Source organism: Plecotus auritus (genome assembly GCF_963455305.1).
Source record: "Plecotus auritus genome assembly, chromosome: 2".
Classification (NCBI taxonomy): Eukaryota; Metazoa; Chordata; class Mammalia; order Chiroptera; family Vespertilionidae; genus Plecotus; species Plecotus auritus.
Window position 1 is genome coordinate 120924731 of NC_137771.1, and position 26387 is coordinate 120951117.

The following is a 26387-nucleotide window of genomic DNA, read 5'->3' on the forward strand; positions in this document are numbered from 1 at the left end:
CAGTTTTGGAAAATATTTATTAAAAAACTAGTGAATGTGGCAAAAAAACAAAACAAAAAACCCCAACACATACCTTTAAGTAGCAAGCATATGACATAGGTTATAAAGCTTTTCCCACTCTATTGACCTAGTTTTTCCCACCATCTATGATCAAGGAAGGCCTCTGAAAGAAGCCTCATGTAAACAGCTCCCCTGTGCTAGTGATGAGCAAAAACTAATTATGTGAGGACTATCAGTAGACATAGGACTCACTTTCCTAGATAATCTACCCCAAACACAAGAGAAAGATCAAGTCTTGGGAATGTGTTCCTAGAGACCTATAGTTCTAGTTTTAATTTGCGGGCGGGCTGTTGGGGGATGAAATAGTAGAAAGACAAATAGTATCAGTTGAGGGCAATTGTAAAGCACCTTTAAAATCTGGACCCTTTCCCCACAACTTAACCCAGTAATTCTCAAACGTGACTGCTGAAAAGAATCACCTGATGGGATTGTTAAATTCATAGGCTCTCAAATCTGCTTGTCTAAGAGTACTCCAGGTGACTATGCATACTGATAAGCCTTCCAGTTTGAGAAGCAGAAACAGTTTAAAATGCACTAAAAACAACTCCTACCCCCTAAACACAAGATGAAAGCAATCTTCTGACAGTCACTGTACTTTGTCAATTTGGAGGGACCAATTAGGGAGGGGGCAGGAAGAAGCCTCCAGTTCCTAACCTACTGGTCTGTCTACAGGAGCCCTGAGCAACCAGTCAAGGGCTATTCAGGAAGTAAAATTTAATAATCAAGTTATAGAACCAACAGGCCAACAGCATTCACCCCAGTTTAATGAACTCCATTGGGCTGATGTTCAAACAGAACTCAAGGTAACCAGGGACCTTGACTTGTGAAGACATAGTGAATAAAACATCCATAAAATCCTTTATTAACCATAGAGCACTATGCCCAAATAATTTCACTGCATCATGGACAACATGTTGAAATAGTCACATTGATTCCAAGGTTCCCATTATCTGCAAAAAGATGTGCTATGGCTGTGTCAAAAACCAGGCAGTCGCTGTTCATGATGGCCGCAGCCACGCCATCATGGATGGATCGGGGCGTGGCCTCCCAGGTCAGCCTCCGCCGGTTCCCATTCAGCTCCAGTCTGTAGGCAAAGTTCTCGGCCTGCTTGCGGGTGCCGATAAGCAGTACTATGGCAAAGAACTGCTGGTGGCCTTCGTACTTCTCTTGTTTCTCTAGCACCAGCATGAAGTGATGGCCAAAACATGACTGCATCATCACCCAGTCGACAGCCCCTGGCAGGTTAATGTCTGTAGCTAGAAAGACAATGTCTTCTCCCTGAAGGGTGGTAATGCTCTTGTGGGCGTGCATGAGATGGGACATCACAGCCTCAAGGGACCCCTGCCACTTGCAGGAAGCACCAGGACAGGGACAGGAGTAGGGTCGGTATTCACAGATGTCTTCATGCTCTGGCTTCTCTGTGTGGTGAAGAGTCAGGGAGCAACCTGTGGTGGCATACTGTGAGGACAGAAAGAAACACAATGAGCCATGGGCTTTTTCAAAAGTTCTACTGGGGTGAAAATAAACATACATGGCTGCCAGCAGGATGAGAGTGAGGGAGAAAGTGAGTAAATAAGGGAGTGAGTGGGGAGTGTGTGGACATGTGTGGTGTGTGGTATGTGTGTGAGTGAAGGGCGAGTTAGATCTTGCAGGAGTCTTGGGGCTGGCAGACCAGGCTCCTGGATGGGGAGCCCCTGCTATAGCCACATGCACTCCCCCAGCTGAAAGGCTCTGGCACAGAAACCACACCATCATGAAGGGGAGAGCAGCTGTACCTACCCAGACTGGCTTTGGATACCACCTTGGACCCTGAAGTGAGCCACAGAGTGCATGCCACCCCAGCTAGAGTCATGCCACCCTGGCCGCTGTCTCTGGGACCCCCGCAGTGAGTTGCTGAGTGAGCCCCAACCCAGCCAAAGTTGCGTCACCTCAGCCACAGACATCGGTACCCCTACCTCCCAGCCATGGGCTCCGGGACCCTACGTGTGTCATGTTACACCTCCCGTGAGCTACAGGACCCTACAGTGTGTTGTGCCACTCTGGCAGTGGGCTCCAGGACCGCGAAGTGAGTCCCACATCATGGCCCCGAGCACATGCACAACAGCTTGCATGATGAGGTTGGGTGTGAGTTACATAGTCAGACAACCTGTAAGGAAACTCCACCCATGAATGGGACAATAACATTCAAGATCCAGCTACACCAAATAACTCAAGTAGCGGGCTTTCCTAGAACACCCAACTCAGGAGATCTGAGAGACTGCACCACAGGGTTCCACAAAACACCCATTACATAGGAACACCCCTCAAAAATATGTGTGGCATAGCAGTTTCATCTAAGACATAGAAACAAATACAATGAGACAACAAAAATGGGGAGACAAAGAAACAATCCCCAAAAGGAAAGAAAAGGAGGAATCGCCAGAAAAGGAACTAAATGAAATGGAGGCAAGTAATTTGTCAGAAAAAGAATTCAGAATAATGGTAATAAGAATGCTCAATCATCTGAATGACAAATACATGCAATTAAATGAGAATTATAAGGAGCTGAATGAGATTTTCACCACCATGAATAAGAATCAAGAGGAAATGAAGAATGACATAGCTGCAATAAAGAAAACCATGGAAGGTTTCAATAGAAGACTTGAAGAAGCTGAGGTCCGAATCAGAAAGTTCAAAGACAAGGTAGGAAAAAACACCCAAGCAGAGCAGCAACTAGGGAAAAAAAGTTAAAAAGCAGGAGGAGAGCCTAAGGGAGCTGTGGGACAACATGAAACAAAACAACATCCACATAATAGGGGTGCCAGAAGGAGAGGAAGCTGAGCAAGAAATAGAAAACCTAAAGAAATAATGACAGAAAACTTCCCTGATTCAGGGAAGAAAAACACCATGCAAGTCCAAGAAGCTCACAGAATCCCAGTCAAGATGAACCAAAAAAGACTGACACCAAAACACAATGTAATTAAACTGACAAACATAAAAGATAAAGAAAAAAAAGAATCTTTAAAGTTGCAAGAGAGAGACAGAAAGTTACCTACAAGGGATCTCCCATTAGACTATCACCTGATTTCTCAACAGATACTCATCAGGCCAGAGGGAATGGAATGAAGTATACAAAGTGATGAAAACCAAGGGACTGAATCTAAGAATACTCTATCCAGTGAGGCTATCATTCAAAATTGAAGGGGAAATTAGGAGCTTCACAGACAAAAAAAGGTAAGGGAGTTTATTACCACTAAGCCAGCAATGTAAGAAATGCTAAAGGGACTGCTGTAAAAAGAAGAAATAGAAAGGGAAGAAGGAACACAGGCATAAAGAATAAAAACAAATACCTATCAATAATATCCTTAAATGTAAATGGATTAAATGCTCCAATCAAAAGACATAGGGTAGCCAAATGGATAAGAAAACAGGACCCATATATATGCTGTTTACAAGAGACCTACCTCAGAACAAAGTACTCACACAGACTGAAAGCGAAAGGATGGAAAAAAGTCTTCAGGCAAATAAAAATGAAAAAAAAAAAAAAAAAAAGCTGGGATAGCAATACTTATATCTGACAAAATAGACCTCAAAGTGAAAGTAATAACAAGAGATAATGAAGGCCACTTCATAATACTAAAGGGATCAATACAACTAGAGGACATAACTCTGGTAAACAAATATGCACCCAATACAGGAGCATCCAAATACATTTAAAAAAAAACAACTTCTGGAAGATATCCAAGGAGAGATAGACAGCAATACAATCATAGTAGGGGATTTTAACACCCCATTGATATCATGATAAATCTTCTAGACAAAAGGTCAACAAGGAAACAGAAATCCTAAATGACTCACTAGATCAGATGGGACTAATTGACATCTTCAGAACATTTCACCCCAAAGCTACAGAATATACATTCTTCTCAAGTGCACATGGGACATTTTCAAAGACAGACTACATGTTAGTACACAAAACAAGTCTCTATAAATTCAAGGAGATTGAAATAATATCAACTATCTTTTCAGATCACAATGCCATAAAATTAGAAATTATCTACAATAAAAACACTCAAAAACAATCAAACACATGGAGGCTAAATAGCATGTTATTAAGCAATGAATGGGTTACCAAAGAGATAAAAGAGGAAATAAAAAACATCTCAGAAACAAATGACAATGAAAACACAACAATCCAAAATCTATGGGACACAGTGAAAGCAGTCTTGAGAGGGAAGTTCGTAGCTGTATAGGCTTACCTAAAAAAACACACACAGAAAAACAAAAAACAAAAAGAAAAACAAGAAAAAATAATAATAAGTTATCTAACCCTAAAACTTAATTAGAAAGAGAGCAACAAGAAAAGCCCAGAGTAAGTAGAAGGAAGGAAATAATAAAGATCAGAATAGAAATACATGACACAGAGACCAAAAGTATAATACAAAAGATCAATAAAACCAAGAGCTGGTTCTTTGAAAGGATAAGCAAGACTTATGAACCTATAGCCAGACTCACCAAGAAACAAAGAGAGAGAACCCAAATAAACAAAATCAGAAATGGAAGAGGTGAAGAAACAACTGACCCCATAGAGATACAAAGGATCATAAAAAATAGAGTTGCCACAAATCTATTTCAACAAATTGCACAATCTTGATTGACCAAATGGACATATTCTCAGAAAAATACAATATTCCGAAACTTAATCATGAAGAATCAGAAAACTTGACTAGACCGTTAACTACTGATGAAATTGAAGCAGTGGTAATAATAAAAAAAAAAATCCCAGGTCTGGATGGCTTCACAGGGGAGTTTACCAAACAATCAAAGAAGAACTAACACCTATCCTCTTCAAACTATTCCAAAAAATTCAAGAGGAAGGAATACTTCCAAGCTCTTTCTCTGAGGCCAGCATTACCCTAGTCCCAAAACCAGAAAAAGAAACTACAAAGAAAGAGAATTACAGACCAATATTCCTGTTGAACATAGATGCTAAAATCCTCAACAAAATTCTAGCAAATCAGATTCAGCATTACATTAGGAAGATCATACACCATGACCAAGTGGGATTTATTCCAGGGATGCAAGGCTGGTACAATATCCACAAATCAATAAATGTGATACAGCACATTAACAGATAGCAAGACAAAAACCACATGATCATATCAATTGATGCAGAAAAAGAATTAGAGAAAATCCAATACCCTTACTTGATAAAAACTCTCAGCAAAGTGGGAATAGAGGGATCATACTTCAACATAAGAAAAGCCTTATAGGACATACCTAAAGCCAACATCATACTCATGGGCAAAAACTAAAACCATTTCCCCTAGAAACAAAACAAGACAGGGATGCGCATGCTCACCACTCCTGTTCAACATAGTACTGGAAGGGCTAGCCATAGTGATTAGACAAGAAGAAGAAATAAAAGGCATCCAAATTGGAAAAAAAGAACTAAAACTGTCATTATTTGCAGATGACATGATATTGTACATAGAAAACCCTAAGGACTCCATCAAAAAACCACTCAATTTAATAAATGAACTCGGCAATGTAGCAGTATATAAAATTAACACCCAGAAATCAATGTCATTTTTACACATCAATAATGAACTCTCAGAAAGAGAAACTAAAAAAAAAAAAAAAAAAAAAAAAAAAATCCCATCTACCATTGCAACAAAAAAATTAAGACACTTAGGAATAAACTTAACCAAGAAGGTGAAAAACCTGTACTCTGAAAACTACAGGATTTTGAAAAAAGAGACAGAGGAAGATATACACAAGTAGAAGAATATACAATGTTCATGGATTGGTAGAATCAACATCATTATCATGATCATACTACGGAAAGCAATCTATAGATTCAATGCAATCCTTATTAAAATACTAACAGTATATTTCACAGACCTAGAACAAGTACTCCAAAAATTTATATGGAATCCAAAAAGACCCCAAATAGCTACAGCAATCTTGAGAAAAAACAAAGTTGGAGGGATCACAATACCAGATACCAAGCTATATTACAAAGTCACTGTACTCAAAAGCCACTGTACTCAAAACTGTCTGGTACTGGCACAAGAACAGACATATAGACCAATGGAACAGAACAGAGAACCTAGAAATTGACCCAAGCCATTATGCTCAATTAATATTTGACAAAGCACGCAAGAGCATACATTGGAGCAGAGACAGTCTCTTCAATAAATGGTGTTGGAAAAATTGGACAGATACATGCAAAAAAAAAATGAAACTAGACCACCAACTTACACCATATACAAAAATAAATTCAAAATGGATAAAAGGCTTAAATGTTAGACATGAAACCATAAAAATCCTAGAAAAAACTATTGGCAGCAAAATCTCAGACATCTCTCATACTAATATGTTTATGGATACATCTCCTAGGACAATGGAAACTAAGGAGAAAATAAATGGGACTACATCAAAATAAAAAGCTTCTGCACAGCAAAAGAAACCATCAACAAAACAATAAGAGAGCCCACTGCATGGGAGAACATATTTGCCAATGATACATCTGATAAGGGGTTAATCTCCAAAATTTATAGGGACTCATACAATTTAACAAAAGGAAGATAAGCAATCCAATTTAAAAAATGGGCAAAGGATCTATATAGACACTTTTCCAAAGTGGGCATACAGAAGGCCAAAAGGCATATGAAAAAATGCTCAAAGCCACTAATCCAAGAGATGCAAATAAAAATGACAATGAGGTACCACAAATCAAGAAATGACAAATGTTAGTAAGGATGTGGAAAAAAGGGAACGCTGGTACATTACTGGTGGGAATGCAGACTGGTGTAGCCTCTGTGGAAAATATTATAGGGTTTCCTCAAAAAATTAAAAATGGAACTCCCATTTGACCCAGTGATCCCACTTCTAGGAATATATCCCAAGAAACTAGAAACACTCATCAGAAATCATATATACACTCCTATGTTCATAGCAGCACAATTTGCAGTAGCTAAGATTTGGAAACAGACTATATGGATTAAAAACTGTGGTACATCTACACAATGGAATACTACACAGCTGTAAAAAAGAACTCTTAACCATTTGCAACAGCATGAATGGACCTGGAGAGCATTATGCTAAGTGAAATAAGCCAGTCAGAGAAATGTAAGAATCACATGATCTCACTCACTTGTGGAATATAATGAACAATATAAACTGATGAACAAAAATAGATAAAGAGACACAGAAGCCTCAAAGACTATCAAACCTCAGAGGGAAGGCAGTGGAGGGTGGGGAGGGGTGAAGAGATTAACCAATGAACTTCTATGTGTATATGCATAACCCATGAACACAGGCAATAGGGTGGTGAAGACCTTGGGTGGGGAAGGGGGGCAGGATGGGAGAGGCCATTGGGGGGATCCGGGGACATATGTAATACTTTCAACAGTAAAGATGAAAAAAAAATTCTACTGGCTTCAGCCTCCAAGAGCACCCACTCAGGTTTCCCGGGCGTAACCTGTAGTCTTATTTCAACTATTTTTGCTGGAGATGAGTTGAAGACTTGAGTAAAAGTCTCAGTTCCCATTCACTGTCAGTACTACTCTGCACAAAATCAGAGCAGATCCTGCAGCAGGAATGTGCTGCATTCCAACCCCCCCCCCCCCCCCCCCCCCGTCTAAAATCAAAAACTTATAGCTCAACTACTTTTAGTAGAAACAGCAACAAAATTACTGAGCCTGTCCTAGGAAACCTCATCTTTCCCCTTTTTTTCTGTGAATTTCAAGACCTTTTAAAAGAATTTTAAATTGCTTAGGTGTAGGGTTGGACAAGGAATATGTTATCTCCAGACTGGTTTTCACCTTAAAGACCATTTAGAAAATATTACTCCTCTTTTTTTTTTTTTTTTTTGGTCTCCACTTCTTCCTCGATCAAATTGGTGACTGGCAGGCAGGTTGTGGGGAAGACTGCCCTTTGGCTCCATGCTTTTGCCTGCTGGAGTGATCAGCCTGGGGCTGAAGAAGGCTGGAGACCACTCACATAATAGAAATACTACCTCACCTCCTTTATCTTTTAAATCTTCCCCTGAGGGGCTCTGAATGTACCTCTTGGGTGAGAGGAAATCATGTTCCACAGCTGCTTAACTAACTTGGGAGACTGCTGGTCGGTTTGGGTCCAGGCAGTGGAGGTTAAAATGAGAAGGGCCTCACTTCTCCTCTCAAAGCCCTCTGAGCTTTCCTGAGACCACTTCCTCAAGTCCAATTGCACATCTCCTATGACCAAGTATGTCAGGTCCTCGACAGGCCCAGGAGAAAGGGGAACTAAAGTGGGTCCTGGAGTGGATGCTGTCCTAGAGGAGTTTTCTGACTTGGCCAGTCCACCCCTTAAACTACCGCATTAATAGGGTACAAATAAAACCTTTTTCTCCCTTAAGCTCAGGATGACATCCCTGATGGGTAAATCACACCTATCACAGGAAAAGACCACATGGAAAGGAATCAGATATTTGTTCCCAACTTTCACAAAAATGACAATGTTCATTCCTAGCTAACAGATGGAGACAGCCACAAGTAGACACTTGCTCAGAGTACTATGCAGTTGTCTTGTAAAGGATGAGGAAGCCTGGACACCTTTTTGGGTGAAGCTAGAAGTATGTCTCAGCACGCTCGAGCAGCAGTGGCAGGTAAGGTGTGTCTGGCTTACCCACTTGGACTCCCCAACCCCCTTTTGAAACAAGACACCAAATGAAGGCAGGGCCAGGCCATTTTCCAAGATGCTGTGTCCAACTGCTAAAAAAACACACAAAACAACAAAATCCCACAGCTGTTTTTGCTTCTCTCTACCCTGCCTTAGGGATTCAACCCCTTATAAACTTTAAGTAGGTCAACTTCGAATTTTTACAGCTGAATTTATCATTAGCAGCAAACAGGCATTAGCACCTTCTCTATACAAGACCCCAAGCTATAGTCACTGAGGATACAGAAGCAATGAAGCCAGTCTACACACCCCTAATAAAGGAGAGTCGCTTAGAGAAAGAAATTCAGCTCATTCCTCCCAGACCTAAAGTGGATGATGATAATCTTCAATAGAAATTGGCAGAAATTTCACTGTTATTTACTTTGCCCATAGGAACTGTTTATTCATATTTTTAACATGGACTAATTTCAAAAGCATAGGTGTAAAAAATTTAATCAGAAGAGAAACACAAGTTTATTTACCCATGTATGTTAATATTTGGTGTTCCTAACAAATATAAGGCCCTAATAAGCAAATTCCTATGAACTGTGTTTTAAATCTAGGGTGCAGCTAGGAATAGAGAGTCTTCTGAGGTTCTGTGAGTGATGAGTGAGTCATTTTTGCCCAGAGTGTAAAATACATACGCAAGAATTAACCCAGAGCCTGGCAGATTCTCTGGTTGGAATACTTGGATCTGAAAGCATTTCAGAATGGGCTGTTTACCACAGCTGCCCAGTACTAATTCCAGGAGCGAGAAGAACTTTGGCAGAGTGTACAGAAAAGTGCCACCTGTACATCTTCCTCAACTAAAAGCCCCAAACCACTCCACATCCACCAACTCAATGCGCAGCAAATACTCATCACCTAGCAGTCATTTTAGAACTTTTTCTTGTGTAACTCAAGTAGAAATATTTATATTCTGAATTATTTGGTTTGCCTTACAAGTCACACACTATCCTTCAACCCAAATATAGAGAACAGGGAACCTCCCCAAATTATGCAAATAGAAAAGGCATTACTTAGCATTTGTGCAGACAACTACCTTATGAAGAAAGGTCTTGCCTTCCATGACCTTAAGTATTTTTTAAGTGTTAGGTGCTTACTCCATGCTTTTTCTAAACAAGCTGAACTTTAATGCTAAACTATTCCTTCTCTTTTCCATCACGGGTGAGGGGCTTCTTCATGATCCCTGGTGTCACTTTTATGATGTTTGGATTAGAGATTATTCTAAAAAGAAAACATCTAAACTTTAGCCCTGGCCCGGAAGCCCTGTTACAGGATTCCAGGGTAGGAGGAATAGGGAAACTGAGACAGGAAAGTTAAAACAAGTCCAAACAGTGTGAGCAATTTACATTCAGCTTTTAACTAACAAACTATTATCTTCCCCAACCAAGGACACCAGAGCAAATGGTTAAAAAACCTCCCTAATGAGAGAATGCAGAAAGGGAGCGGGGTAAGGGGGAGAAAAAAAGGGCCGTTTTACTCCCTAAACAGAGAAGCCAGCAGTCTCAAGACTTAAGGTAAAGTTGCCAGGTACTTTTCATGAATTTTGGGAAGGCCACAACAAGTAAAAAAAGGAACCTTGAGAATTAATCTGTACCAAAATATTCAGCAGAGGAATTTAATGCCTATTGACAGGAGGGTATATAACGCCCCAGACCCCCACCCAGCTTGCTCTTTAGATTAGCTAAGAACCCATCTGTGCTCCATAAGCCAGATGTATGTTTGCTTGTTTGCTTTAATAGATTGGCCTTTCACAAAGCAGTCAAGGTCTCTTGTATAAATTCATTTATACGAGAATACAAGGATGGAGGTTGGGGTCAGCCCTCTCCCACTGATTCAGAGGGCTGTCCTAAGAACACTTCCCTAGTGTTGATGAGGGGTGGCCTTTAACAGCTCAGTTGGTTAGAACGTAGTCCCTATATGCCAAGGTTTCAGGTTGGATGCCTGGTCAGGGCACATAAAATAATCAACCAATGAATGCATAAATAAATGGAACAACAAATCAGTGTTGCTCTCTCTCTCTCTTCCTCTTTCCCTCCCTCTCTTGCTCCTCTTTTCCTCTCTAAAATCAATCAATAAATAAAAATTTTTAAAAAACTTTAAACACTCACACACACACACTCCACAGTCAAACTTCATGCCTATAATAGTCTCAGCATTGTTCTGGAAAACACTATTGTGTTATTGCTACCTACATTAGGGGCTCGAATCCAGGGTTAAGAAGGAGGGTTTCAGGGTCTGTGAATTCCGGAAACTGCATGGAAAACTGTCTGGGTGCCTCTGAGCAGCAAACCCAAATTGCACTGGCCCCTGGGCTGTGCTTCCTGACAAGCTCCAAGGGTTCTAAAGGCCGTGAACCTCTATCCTGGAGCCCATCCTGCCCTGTGATGTTTCCTGTGGAGAGGGGCCATCCCCTGCAACAATAAACAGCTCAAGCACAGCAGAAATACAGACAACAGTGCAGAGGAAGACCAGGGGGCAACTCTAAAAGTGAGGCCGGGATGAGGAGGTGGTAAGTAGACAAAGGGACTGTGGATGGAGTGGTTCCAGCACAGGATGGTGGAGCAAACAGTGGGGATAAAACCTAAATGAGAAGCAGGGACTTGACTGACTACTTAGTTTATTTTTGTTTTTTGTTCAGTGGCACTATCAACATTTTAGACCAATACTTCTTTGTGACGGGGCTGTTCTGCACATTGTGGGATTTTAGCAGTATCCCTGGCTTCTGCACATTAGATGCGAATAGCAACTGTTCCCCAATCCCCATAAATTATGACAACCAGAACTGTCACCAGGCATGGCCAAATGTCTCCTGGGGGGCAAAATCGTCCCAGTTGAGAGGCGCTAATTTAAATCAATGACAAAACATGGCTGGGCAGCCACAATCAGAGCTGGTGGCCACACGGAGCAGAGCTTTCCATCCTGTGCTTAGAAGTCAAACAATATGAGAAACTAATTTACATTTGCCTTGATTCCCCAGCACCCAAACCCACAAGCACAAAAACCAGAGTGGAGAGATCCACTGCTTTTACAAGCAGGTTCTAAAATTAACTTCTTTGGTTTGCACAGGAGAAAAACAGCTCCGAAAGGCCTCTCCCTAAGGAAGGCGCAGCACACCTACAAATAAGGAACCAGTAATTAGGCCCTCCCAGCCTTCTCTGGCATCTTGCAAGAGGTTTCACTTTTCCCACTCTGGCTAGAGCTTGCCCCACCAACTGGTGAATTCAAAGGAGGCTGCTTTCCTTCAGATGCCTTTGTCTTGGATGCACGCTCTTGTTCTCAAGAAGCACCTGGGCTGGTTTGTAGAGGGCTGCCTGTGGGTCCTGGGACTTGTCCTCAGCTATAAACAAGATTTCTCCAAAGGGAAATATCTGCTTGTGAGGTGGGAATATGCTTAAGTAAACCTCTTGGGGGTGGGGCTGGAAGGCACAACCACACACTGAAGCTCCAAAGCAATGAAGAATGCAGGGCGGGGGAAGATGGCCCAGCACAGTAGTCGGCAAACTGCAGCTCTGTTGACATTATAATGAGTTTGCCGACCTCTGGCCCAGCAGAATGAGAAACAAATGTTGAAATATAATTTCTGATTTCTCTTTAGAAACTTTTTGCATTACAATGGCTCAAAAGTCTTGTGCAAATGTTTCCTGTCAGGAAAGGCAATATGTGGCCTGGTGCATCATTAAAAAAATTTATTTTTAATATATGTATTTTTATTTCAGAGGGGAAGGGAGAGGGTGATAGAAACATTAATGATGAGAGAGAATCATTGATTGGCTGCCTTCTGCATGCCCCCAACTAGGGATTGAGCCCACAACCTGGGCATGTGCCCTTGACCGGAATCAAACCCGGGACCTTTCAGTCTTCAGGCCAATGCTCTATCCGCTGAGTCAGACTGGCTAGGGCTGGTGCCTCATTTTTAAGACTTTGCAGAAAGCAGTAAACAGAACTAATTCTTTTTCTCGGCATGAATCTAGGCAGGGTTTTGGCGTAGAAACCCTTTTATATACAAACTAGAGGCCCAGTGCATGAATTTGGGCCCCTAAGTCTGGCCAGTGATGGGGGCCGATGGGGGTGGGGGGAGGAGGGGCAGCTGGCTGGTCTGGGGGAGGGACCGCAGGAGGTTGGCTGTGGGAGTGCACTGACCACCAGGGGGCAGCTCCTGCATTGAGCATCTGCCCCCTGGTGGTCAGTATGCATCACAGCAACCGGTCAACTGGTCCTTCAGTCTCTTAGGCTTTTATATATATAGACTAGAGACCTGGTGCATGAAATTCATCCACGGGAGGGGGGTCCCTCAGCCCAGCCTACACCCTCTCCAATCCGGGACCCCTTGGGGGATGTCTGACTGCTGGTGGGATCGGGCCTAAACCGGCAATCGGACACCCCTCTCACAATCCGGGACCGTTGGCTCCTAACTGCTCACCTGCCTGCCTGATCGCCCCTAACCCCTCTGTCTGCCTGCCTGATTTCCCCTAACCGCCTCTGCCTGCTGGCCTGATCGCCCCTAACCACCCTCCCCTGCTGGCCTGATTGCCCCTAACCATCTCTGCCTTGCCCCTCCCCCCACCCTCCCCACACCGTGGCTTTGTTTGGAAGGAGGACTTGACGACCAGAAGATGTTCAGTCGACCCAGTCTAATTAGCATATTACCCTTTTATTAGTATAGATAGATCCATCAGAAACAGATCCATAGTCAAACACTAGACACCTGTTATTTACCTAATAGACTCAGTCATGTTATATTTGTTTATGGAATGAGTATATAAACACAATAAGCACCCTTCTTAGCCAGGTGCTTGGTGAAGGTCATGGATCCTGTGACTGGTTCAGGACATTTAACCTATTTAATTAAATGTGAGTCCCTGCAATTCAAGAACAATTTGCTGAACTCCAACAATCAATGTCTTTTACAGGGGTGACACCATGAGCTCAGGCAGAAGCATGCCCCTCCATGGGGACTGTGAGTCAACTGCCCTGCCTCTCTACCTGCTTCCCTCCTAGGAAACAGTGAACTTTATTAGCAAAACATCTGCCAACACCTCAAATAAGAATGTCTCAAGGAAAACAAAGCACAATCAATATTTTGTTGTTCATGCTCTTAAACTTCTGAATTAAATCCAAGAAATGACCTTTGTCTTGGAGTTAGCAAAAGCCAACCACTTTTTTTCAATCTAAGTACCCTGTAATGATCACAAAATGCACAGTGACAGCTAAATGCAATGGAAATGGGAAAACAAAATTGCCCAAAAGGGCAGAGTTGGAGCGACAACTGAAATCTGAATACAGTGGATTAGATAATAGTACCTACTTCATGTCAAATTTCCTGATTTTGGTAACTACCTTACTTATATAAGATGTTTTAGGAGAAATGCAGTGAGGTCTTTAGGGGCAAAGGGGCAGGATGCCTACAATTTACATTCGAATGGTTAAAAAATATATATGTTTGAACAGAGTGAGCACAAATGAAAAAGCAAATGGGGCAAAAAGGAAACAATTAGTGATTCTGGAAAAAGGGTATATGGGATTTTTGGGGGGGCATTATTATTGCAACTAATAATAAGTCTGAAATCATATAAGAATAAACAAATGTTAAAGAATCTGGGGACAGAGTTAGCATATTTATCCTTTATAAGATAGATATTCCTTTTGCAGAATTGGTCAAATGAATTAAGTTTTATCATAATAGCGTTGCTTTTAAAGAAAAATATTTTAAACTACATATCTATGTGTAAATGCAACTTAGTTTTTCTTTTACTAGAGGCTCTTTGGTACTCATCTGAATGAACCAATAAAATTTTGCAATGAAGGCATCAACGGTTATAATAAACAATACTTCTTTGACCCCCGTATAAGCCAAAGCCTTCTCCTTGCTCCTTTGGTCCTGCTGAAGGTTTGTGGGCACAAGTCTGCTGCCCTGGCGTGCAGTTTCCAGCCATACCCCAGTGGTCCAAGGTCCAAGGTTTTTGATTCTCTACGATATCAGAAAAAGGATCTCTGGGAATGAAATGTACTGACCCCCCACCCCCTTTTCTTAAACCCCTTTTAGCACTAGGGAGGTGAACTCAGAAATGGAATGAGAGTTATCTGAGTTCCACTGAAAGGATGAATTCCTGGTAGTGTAACTTGTTATATGTGATAAGCAGATAACTAAGGGACTACTTACTGGCTGTGGTCTCTCTAGCTTCTCAACATTCTTTGGACTTAGTGAAATGACAGTTGTAGCAGAACCTAGTATAGACTCAAATCATGGTAAAACTTACAATTTAACCAGAAGTTAAACTTAAATGTTACCACTTTAAAAAAAAAATGTCTAGCAATTCAAGCTAGCTCCTCTGTGACTAAAAATGTTTACTGCCCCCAATATATGATCACAGGAGGCTTTCCAGTTAATTTATGGGCCTATTAATTTTGTTCATTGATTTACTGATTTATTGCTTTCTACCCGCCCATTATTTGTTTGTAAATGAATATTAGGTTTATCTCCAGAAGATAATTGTTCTCCCACCATCTTTACTGTGGGAAGAAAACAAAATTTCAGTAGACCTTGAGATCTGTAACGAAAATATTCCAGACTTGTCACTAAGGATTTGTTTTGTAATTTTTGATAAAGTCATTTTACTAGTATATTCTATTTACATAAACTACTCGGAGTGGGGGTGTTTATTTGTGACTTTTTGTAATCGTACATACATAGATTGGGAAAAAAGGTGTTGTCATCATTTTGATGGCTTATGTTCCTCCTGTTCAAAAGGTTTACAACTATTGGTTGAGTCACTGTAATTAGAACTCAAGTACCCAGTGTCCTGTGTGACCTTGAATTGAGCCTACCATGTCACCTCTGAGAGCATCCACAAAACTGTCTATGACTCATCTATTGACTAGTAACAGCGAAGGAGTTCAGACTTGGGCAGTAGGAGAAAGTGAAATCTCTTCTTGTGAATTAATTATAATACTCAACCTGCATCTGTCTAGCATCTTTCCTGTAAGAGTCTCAGCAAATTTTCACTTAAATGAAATGGTAAATTCCTCACCTCCACTATGAGATAGTGCAAGAAGGTAATTACTAACCAATAGTACAGTGATGGTTTCACAGATAATAATAGAAGACAGTACCATTCAGGACCAGAACTGTCAAACAATGAGGAGACAAGATATTTAACTTTACAAACTATTTTCTGGAGAAGGCAATTCTCATTTACATATTGGGTTAAAAACTCCTTCTTTTGCCTGAGAAAGTTAACAAACCCCATGCTGCAGACAGCCTTCTCACTAAAGGTATCTTGGTGGAAGACTTGGTGGTAATTTCATCGCAGTAATCTGAGAACATCCTGCTTTTGGGGGAATGGGGGAGTGCATTTAGCCTTACAAAGAATCCCTGGGCTGGCAGGAGTCTATTTTTAATCTTAGACACTTTAAACAAAAGTTGACTTTTGACCAAGTATGTTTCTCATCTGACCATAGCCAGAGTTAGCAGGCAACCACACACTGTCTTGGGAGAACCAGTTCTGTAAGGTCCCTTCAGAGTCTATGTTCAAGTAAACAAAAGCACCTTCAGGTAAGAGCTGCAGTTAAAAGCTCTGTGCCATACTACCACTACCCTGCACACCCTTTTTCAATATGCCCTTACTCTGCTCTGCCAGGCTCCCACCTGCATAATCATGTTAACTGCCCAGCAGCTTGTCAAACAGTGTTATGCCCCTCAGCAGTCTTTATTTCGCAACTAGAGAAATCAAATTCACCAGAAGAGTTAAGTTGTAGGGTTTTGCCAGATTTAGCAAATAAAAATACAAAATGTCCAGTATGTCCTAGGCCAGTGGTCAGCAAACCGCGGCTCGCGAGCCACATGAGGCTCGCGAGCCGCGGTTTGCCGCTATTAACTAATGAGTTTGCCGACCACTGTCATATACTACCCTTTACCTCTTTGCACACAATATGCCACAATTGCCTAATCCTCACAGCTTCCAACTACACGGTAACATTTAGTCTAGTCCAGTGGTGGGCAAACTCATTAGTCAACAGAGCGGCAAACCGCGGCTCACGAGCCACATGTGGCACATGAGCCGCATGTGGCACACGAGCCGCATGTGGCTCGCGAGCCACGGTTTGCCGACCACTGTCGTAGGCAATATTTGGGTTGTACTTACACCAAAAACTTATTTTTTTTAATCTGAAATTCAAACTTAACTGGGCATCCTATATTTTACCTGATGACCCTAACGAGAGGGCCATTCTGGACTACTGCCATCTCTCTAATATCCACTGCATGACTCTGGAATGGGTGGGAATCATTGCTCCCCAGCAAGGTAGAGCGAGCAGCAGAAAAGGCAGGAGGTTGTAGCAGGACATTGGATGTATAAATTACAAGACTCTGACTAGAGCTTCTGTTCCCAAACTTACAAACTGTGTGACTTTGGGCATGCTTCTTAGAGGGGAATATTAACTATGTCCTATTTCCTGTAAAAGTAATTAGGAGGATAACATGAAAGCAATAGGACTCCACTGGCCTCCCCACATAACCTCATCAGATCTTCCATCCTTCCCTTCTTTGCGGGCAGACTGGGGCTCATCCTTCAAACTGCAGGCCTGACACTACCTACTGCAGGGCATCTCCAGACTCCTGCACTTCTACCACTTCAGAAGGGCCCTGCTGCTCTGTTAGACTCAGTTTCATAAGGACCTGGCAGGAGAGGGACAGCTGGCTAGGCAGACAGGCTGTAAGAAGGGCAGGGCTTGGGTCTGCAAGGAGTTGCAAGGGTTGGTACGATGAAGTTATGGGTAATCTGGAGGAGCCACCTCTGGCCTAAGTTATATTGGAGAGAAAAAGCAGGCAGCTGCATTAAGAAAACCAAAGGCTAACACCCAGTGTTGGTGATGCTGGAGAAAAATGGGCCATGGTCAATGATTGCGAGTGAGAAGGCAATCTGGCTCTGCTAGCAAAGCTTTTCATTTCTGCACATACCCTTTGGCCTACCCCTCAACTTCTAGGAATATGACATTAGGAAATTGTTATTTTCTTATACACAAGGATTCAGTTAAAGCAGCGCTTTTTTAAAAACCACAGTAAGGCCCTAACCGGTTTGGCTCAGTGGATAGAGCATCGGCCCGCGGACTCAAGGGTCCCAGGTTCGATTCGGCCAAGGGCATGTACCTTGGTGGGGGCTGAGCAGGAGGCAGCTGATTAATGTTTCTCTCTCATCGATGTTTCTGACTCTTTCTCCCTTCCTCTCTGTAAAAAATCAATAAAATATATTTAAAAAAATAAAAACCACAGTAAGAAAACAATGACTTACATGATGACAAACAAGAGATTAAGTAACTCTGGTACTGCTATAAAACTGCACTGCTATGTAGCCATTAGACATGACCTTTAATATCAATGTGGAGAAGCAGCCACAATGTGTTAGATGTAAAATAGGTTATGAAATAGTGTGTGGAATCTCCATCTTACCTGCTTTTAAAAAAATAAAAAACTCCATTGATGTAAAGTGGCAAAGACATATGCAAAATGATAATAGTGGTTATTTCTAGGCAGGGGGTAGTATAGGGGATTATAATTTACACTAGAGGCCCAGTGCACAAAATTCATGCACAAGTAGAGTACCTAGGCCTCGCTGGCGATCAGGGATGATCAGGGCCTTCCTTCATTCCGTGCTGCACCCTGGTGGTCAGCACACGTCATAGTGAGCAGTTGAACTCCCGGTTGGTCGAACTCCCCAAGGGATAATTTGCATATTAGCCTTTTATTATATAAGGATTACTTTCTATGTTCTATATTTTAAAATAATGATAACTTCTAACAATGAATTTTATACTGTGTAAAAAAATTATACACATTAAAAAACATTGCTTGATCTAACCAGGCTTTCCCTTCTAAAACCATTCAATAAATGAAAAAAAGATTCATCACTAAAAAGCCAATGCTGAGACCAATTTACCCAGCTGTAGGGAAACCCTACATGATTAGGAGTAGGGAAGAGAAGCTTGGTGGGAGAATCTAAGGGAGAAAATAAAAAAAGATTCCTTTTTTACTGTTTAAAGTTTATGCCTGGGCCTGACTTCATACACTGGCCACTTTCTGTCAGCTTCTAACTATGCACGTCTCTTAGGGTTTACTCTGTGCTGCAGCTGTGTTGGGCACTGTGTGTAAATTATTATCGAGTTTGATCCTCACCCCCTTTCACCAATAAGCCAATGAGGCTTGAAGGGGTCACCAATCCATCACAGTGGGATCTGGACCAGGAGGCTCATGTAGGTAGGGCCTGATCTCAAAACCACCCAAGTAACAGGCAGCCTGGGGGGAGGAGTGACACAAAGACACTGCCTTTGTTGATTCAAAGTTTTAAAATAGGGCCCAGGCCCACACATTTAACACCAGGGGTGCCTTCCATTCACCTCTATTATGTCAGTGGATGAAAACTTATCTCACAGACACTATAGAGTCTAAAAATCATTACATACAATCTTTACCGGAATGAAAATGAGGACAACAGTTTCACAATTTTTAAGCGAACGGAGCTGGGCATCTGGGGCAAAGCTGATGAAATTGTTGCAGAGTCTTCAGCATCTTTCATAAGTCTTAAAACAGACACTCCAAGGTGTAATATAAAGACACATCTGATCAGGAAAAGTGTTTAGCTTTCTTAGTCTCCGTTTCAGGATGTCCACAGTGCAATCACATTCTAATGCCTTGTCTGATTGTGCCCTCATGACTTACCCAACAGCCTGACTACTGCCACTCACTTTAGCAAATGTGTACCTACTATGTGCCATTTTCAGGGCATGAGGACCTTTTGGGTGTGATTGAGAAATGCCACTGTTTACAAGTTTTGTCAGATGTACACGTCTGGTTCTTAAGACATTTCACAATACATGGGGCTTCAAACACAGACCGGGATAATCTAATTCAGCTCAGGCTGGGGACGTCATAGGCCAGACCTGCTGTGGATTGGCCTCCACTCTGGTTGTGCTAAAGACTAACTTCAAGTCACAATGATTTACTCCAGTTCCAGCTATGGTAACCTGGGAAAAATCCTTGGCCAACTATGTGTGGAATCAGCATTAAACTTCAGTACTCCTACATAGCATTCCAGTGCTTCTGTTCTTAATTTTACACTTAAAAGCTGTATTTCCAATGTTGTGCTTTACAATCTGGAGCCTCACTCTGACTGTACTAGGATGTGGGCTCCAGGACTGCTAGCACAGGCTATTATGAGCCAACCTGGTCAACCGCAGCTGGTAGAGAGGACCACAGGGGCAGTTTCCAAAGAGATTATTTTGTCTTAGGGGGATTTCTGAGGTTAAGAAAGGAGATCTCTGAAATGGTTTTGGCAAATTGGCTTATCCCTTCAGACTTCTAGGTGATCAATCACTCTCACCTAGCAACACACCTAGTACCAGTCCTCTTCTATTTGATATGGTGAAGCACAAGCCCTCTGTACCACATCTAACCCGATTTCAGTGCACCCACCTGCTAGGTGTTATCTTCATTCTTTTTAATGGATGAACAAACAGGCATAGGGAAGTACATGACTGAACCAAGGTCATACAAAGCCAGGATGGGAACCCTGTTCTATCTCCTGGTAGTGCTCTCTTCCCTGTTGTTTACTGGGTTTTGAAAAAAGATCCTTGGTATAATCATTTAGGCCAACCCTTTCTCTTTGAGATGAAGACACTCAGGTGCAAAGAAATAAACTGGCTGGTACAAAATCAAACATAGTCACTAACACAACAGTGCAGGTCTCCCAATGGCCAGAATGGAGTATTCGCTTGTCAAAATAAAGATGAAAAAAAAAAGCGCTATAAAATCACATTCACTTGGTAACCTATCCGAGTTCCAAAGTTCATGATGATAAGGTTCAATGAACACTTTCTAAAAGAGAACCAGATAGGAGGTTGCCCACTGGCAGTTGGAATTTGGTCTGCAGACATGGTTGGTTTGGCTGGAAGTGCCATCCTTAAATTTGAGTTTGGGCAATGTTAAAAAAAAAGTGAGATTTTTATCACTAAAAAAATGCAGATTTTTGTCTTTTCTTAAAAAAAATCCAAAGGTCGGGCATGGCTGCAAACACTTTGCCAACCCTGCCAATCACCCAGCGCAGAGCAAAAGTTGGCCTTCAGAGAGGCATGGGCTCCCAGCTCCCCAGCGGCGCCACTGTCCGAGGTCTCCCAACCCCAAGGCTACAGGCCTGATGATGCTCTCCTGGTATTTAGAACTTGTTGCCATTGGACTGGATGAGTCCACACTGGGAGCTTTTAATTTTCAACTGGGTTATCTAACTTTACTTCATTTTTTTTTTTTAAGGAACAAAACACCACCTCACAATCCGAGTGCAGGGAAGATTTGCTGACTGAGGCTTTCCAGTTCAATAATTATTTAAAGACATGCCACTAGAAACTCTTAGAGAAGACAAAGGAAAAATGGAAAGAAAATGTATCGTGGTGTAAGTGGGCTGGAGTGGTTTTAGCATTTTCCACACTTGTGGAGAGAAATACTTGGCTGATATTAAAAAAAATGTTGAGTGGGGGCACAAAGGTGTCACCTTCACTTCTCCTACACCCACGCTCCACTGACGTGGTGGGTCTGAGATAGGGGAACAGGATGTCAAACTTCTCAGGCATGGAACAAGACACAGAATGGACTAAAAATAAGACATGTGGAAGAGAGCCATACTCTGATAGAGATCCTTTTCTAAAAAGGAGACCTGAGCTAGTAATGCATGTGGTGCCCTCTATCAAAGGTGCTGGCAGCATTCTAGCCTTTAATTAAGTGGCCCCAAACCTATGTAAGGAAGCTATTTGGCAACACATCCATTTTGGGGCCAACTGAAGCATGATCAGTGCAGAAATGTAATGAAATTCCCCCAAATATTAGTCTTGTAGGTTATTTTGCCTCCAATATTTCTACTCCATGCCCTATAAAATTCTTGCCAATGAATTTTATAGTGAGCATGTCTGTTGTCTTTTGGAGATGTTTCCAGCAGAGGCTCAGTTGGTGCATTCATCCAACCAGATGGTTTTGTTACTGGTATCAACCTTGAGTTATGATTTGGAGCCTTGGAGATAAGCTCAGATTCAAAATCCCTACATAGTGAGTAGTACAAAGGATGTGTGCCTTTGGGATGCAGGTTCACAGGCTGGTCCACTTATTAGCTGTGCGATCTTGACAAGTCACTTAACTCTTAACCTCTCTATAGGCATGAATTTTCTCATCTGAAAAAGAAGAAAGGCAAACTAATAAAAGCTGACCCACACAAAGTAAGTAGCTGGCACACAGAAGGAACCCAATAAGCATTCCACATAATCTCCCTTCATTTCACAGAACGTTGGACGCTATGGGGCCTTAGAAGTTGAGCAGTCCCACCCCCTCATAAACACAAGAATAAATTAAGGACCCAGAAATGCTCTCAAACAATGACAACTCCAGCAACTCTTGAGACCTGGGCTCTGGTATTTCACCCAATGTTGGTTTTCTCGCATAAGCCACCCCATGAGAGATTCTAAGAGCAGGTAGGGATAGTGATAAGGCAGTTCCTTTGTTTTCCAGCAGCAAGTGCAAGCCACAGGGCTAGGTACACAGACCTATGCTGTTGAAGTTGACATAGACCAGAGGTCGGCAAACTCATTAGTCAACAGAGCCAAATATCAACAGTACAACGATTGAAATTTCTTTTGAGAGCCAAATTTTTTTAAACTTAAACTTCTTCTAACGCCACTTCTTCAAAATAGACTCGCCCAGGCCGTGGTATTTTGTGGAAGAGCCAAACTCAAGGGGCCAAAGAGCCGCATGTAGCTCGCGAGCCGCAGTTTGCCGAGCACTGACATAGACCTTACTACTCCTTCCTGCTCTCATCCTCCCCAACTAACATATCTTGGTTGCTTGTTGGGACTCTATATACATCCAGGTTTGGTTTGTCAAACTAAGTGGCTGAGCTCCCCTGTCAATAGCTTGGATTATTGGTCAACAAAAGTTGAGACATGATACTCCAGCATTATAAAATCACACACAGACATGACACTAACATTACTTTCTAAGCTTGGTTCCTGGTCTGTAGGGGAATGGTTGGCCCTGTTAAATTTCAGCTTGCAAAGTGATAGCTTTGCCCAACTGCATTCTTACAGAATAGGGATGTGGAAAATCAATGATGTGCAGAGAAAGGTGAGTAACTGATTCCCAAGAGAACTACTCTTCAAAAAAGACTTCACTAGCATGTTAGATGTTAGAAAGAACATATACTTCAATAGGAACCAGAATCCTAGATCCTGAAAGTGAAACTTCACAGTTCAAATAGCATGTTATAACTATTTCCTTCACTTTCTCTTGGGAGCAAAACAATACTCTCAGAAGATGCTTTTTGAAAATAAATTATGGAATACTGACTGATATCAAATGCTCATTTGTGAACTGTAAGTCACCTAAAGCCATTTCTTCTACTGCCCACTGCAGGTTTGGGGGAAAGTGAAGGGCTGAGATGGCTCCCCAGAAATCCTGTGGCACACCCCCTCCGGTAACTCAGCCCCCACAATATATCTCCAACATCAAATACCCACTCTTATGTCACTATCACCAAATCTTTTCTTGATCATTAGGCTACCACCTTCTTCATGATCCTAAGAAAATTACAGAAATAGTTTGTCTATATATTAAGAGAAACAACTATTGATTAGACTGGGTAAATTTGTAATCATTATGAGGAGTGGTTGGAAATAGAGTAACTTGTTAAGGATGACAGAAAAACCATAGTCCAAACATGAATTCAAACTCTTATTTGAATATGCTATTTTAAACTTATCTGTGGTAGGGCACAGACCAAATTAAATCACTCACGTACTGACTTGAGTCCCAAGCTTCAATTCTCGGGTGGATTATTTTTAATTGAAAAATAAGCTCTTGCCCTATAAAAATATGCAGCACCAAGGAGAAATGCAAGACAGCCTAAATGGCTCTAGAGGCAGAGCAGTTACTTTTACACAAAAACTCAAAAGTATTAATGACATTATTTCCACTTCTAAGTTTAGAAAAAGAACTTGATAGCTCTAGGTTGTAATGAAGTAACACAGACAGGTATATCTCTGGAATTATGCCTTATAATTTTTAAGTGACAGATGTAGGTAAATAGATGTTATAATATGACTACACAACGCAATATTATAGAGCCACTTAAAATACAGGAAGGGAGAACTATGTTTCAGCCATAGAAAAATATGTGATAATATGAATTTAAAACAGCAAGTGGCAGAAGTCATTTTTGGAAAACAAAAACAAACATGCCTACGTGTACGTATATATAACCTTCTTTACACACACTGACATCTATGATTCTAAATTCAGCTGCATGAGTATATTTATACTTAAAGAACTGTAACAACAGCTCCTGTGTGCCTTTCCTGTTAAATTTCTGATTAACTTTAGTTTTCACCCCACTTAGCAAAAAAAAAACACAAAAAAACCCCCCAAAAAACAACCAACAAAACACACATACACACACACACAACTCTCCAGTACTTAGAAGGCTACACGAGGCTTGGCTTGCAGGGATTTTCTTGTTGCTGAGTGAAAGAAAACAGTCTGTAGTCGTCCCCTCCCCCTTTTTAGCTCTATTCCTGAGGGTTCTCACGTGTCAGGGACTGCCAGATAGATGGCAGGTGCGGGGGTGCAGGAGAAATCCGGTACCAAGCCTGCCAAACTGAGTGCTGTAAACGGTGCGTGTAGCTCACCCACTTCCTCCCATCTCAAACCTTCATAGATAGTCTGCTTCGCCATCCAAGTTTTATTTGTGAGGCCCACCCGAGTACACATCTGCAGAGCACACAGGCTCTGCATGGGGAGAGCTGTGATGTGTTCTAACAACAATCGCGTGCCAATTCGCCTGGGGTCAGTGCTCGAGCAACCGTCAGCCCAAAGCTACTCCCAAAGTGGGCAGGTAGGGTATGGAGGAAGGTGGACAAAGTGTAAACATTTATTTTAAATAAGTGACGTGTCACCTGCCTCTCAGCGCCAGCAAATGGGATGGAGGACACAGGAGTTCTGGGAGATCGCCAGGCAGAGGTGCGCAGGTGGCACCCGGCCTTACCTTGCAGGGAAACAGGACTGCCGAGGCCACCTTCTCCATAGCAAGGTTCCTGATACTGGGCGTCAGGGCGCCCCTGCACGTCGGGCAGCAGCTCAACTTCTGGCGGCATTGGTTACACACCAGGTGCCCGGCCTGGCACTGCAGGATGGGGGGCAGGACATAGTCAAAACAGACCGGGCACTCGAAGAGCGAGGTCAGCTCGTGGTGTTGTGGGGACACCGAGCCAGCCCCGCCGCCGCCGCCGCCGGGGCCCGAGATCACCGCCGCCGCGGCGGGCACCGCGGACGAGCCGGGGCCCGCTGCCGAGATGGTGGCGGCGGCCGGGGGCGCAGCTGGGGACGGAGCGTGCTGGGGCTGCGGCGGCGGCTGTTTGCTGCAGGGTTTGTTAGCGCTGGGGCCGGTGGAGGACGGGCGGCTCATCGCGCTCCGAACCAACCATGGAACTGCGGGCGTCTGCCGACCGCGGGGCCGCTGGGGTCAAGGCAGTGCGCGCCGCCCGGGCGGTGGGCTCCGGAGCAACGCCACCGCGCCCGCCCGGGACCGGGCAACGGAGACGGAGGTCGCTGGGCAGGCCGGGGCCGGACAGCGCAGACTATCTCCGCGGCCCCGGGAGTTCCGAACACCCCTCCGCGCCCCCAGGCCCCTCCTCTCAGCGGCGTCGCGGGCCCCGAACCGGAGCGTGGCGCAGAACCCAGCGCCCCAGCTCTCAGAGCAGCCGCTGACGTAAGCCCCGGGGGCGCGCGCGGACGTGACGCCTGGACACGTGTGTGGCCGCCCGGCGTGCGGGGACTGGCAGAGCCACCCTGCGACGGAGGCCGGCCCCTCCCGGCGCCAGCTGGCCGCGCGGGGACCGCCTAGCGCGGACGCTTCCTGCTCGGACTGCAGCCCGGCCCACGACCTGAGCGTGCCCGGTTCTACGCGGCGCGGGGGCTGCTTTTCCGGGTTGGGGAAGGGGCCGCCCTTCGGGAAGGCGTCGCCGAAGTCGTCTGGCCACACCCCGTGGGGCCACACCCCGGGGAGCCAGGCCGACGTGTCTAGAGGGCTCAACCAGAAGGACAACTTCAAAGGGGGCGTGGGCTGGGTGATGGCGGGGCGGGCCCCGGGCCCACCTGGACAGGTCTGAAAACACCGTGGTTTCTCTTTCCCGGTTGAGTCACCAGTGCCTGGGGAAGGCGTGTGGCGCGGCCCGCTGGGCTCTTAGTCTGGAGCGCGGATTTGCAATGGGCACGGGACCTAGTATGGGGCTTTAAGAGTAGGTTTGGGCCACTTTTTGGACCTGCTCGCCACACTTGGGGGAGGTAAACTCTATTTACCAGCGTGAAGGCGAAAGCTTGGTTGAATTGAGCGCCTGTGGCTTGCATAGTAGGCCCGGGAGGGAGTTCGTAGACAGCGTTGACTTAAATGAGATTTCGAGACCCCCTAGAAATGCCAGAAATATGAGTTGGGTCGTGAGGCCCCAGGAAGACAATGGGTGACCCTCCAATTTAGCGCGCTGCGTCCTCATCTGAGATTCCCACTGAAGTTAAAGGCTTTGATGCGAGGTGTAAGGCACTCACCTTGCAGAGTGAACCA

At 43.4% G+C, this 26387-nt stretch overlaps 1 protein-coding gene across 1 annotated transcript; it reads right to left on the bottom strand.

The window, feature by feature from the left end:
- Positions 1–25731, bottom strand: SIAH2 (siah E3 ubiquitin protein ligase 2). Its single transcript, XM_080657528.1, has 2 exons — positions 24816–25731; positions 1–1518 (listed from the first exon to the last, which is right to left on the bottom strand). Exons 1-2 carry the CDS (start codon positions 25233–25235, stop codon positions 961–963), a joined length of 978 nt encoding a protein of 325 aa, XP_080513654.1. The 5' UTR covers positions 25236–25731; the 3' UTR covers positions 1–960.
- Positions 25732–26387: the final 656 nt, after the last annotated feature.

Coding starts and splice junctions, on each gene's coding strand:
- SIAH2 (XM_080657528.1), bottom strand. CDS start 25,235: ATGAGCCGCCCGTCCTCCACCGGCCCCAGCGCTAACAAACCCTGCAGC. Junction 1,519..24,815: donor CAGTCCTGTTTCCCTGCAAG/GTAAGGCCGGGT, acceptor CTGTCCTCACAG/TATGCCACCACAGGTTGCTC.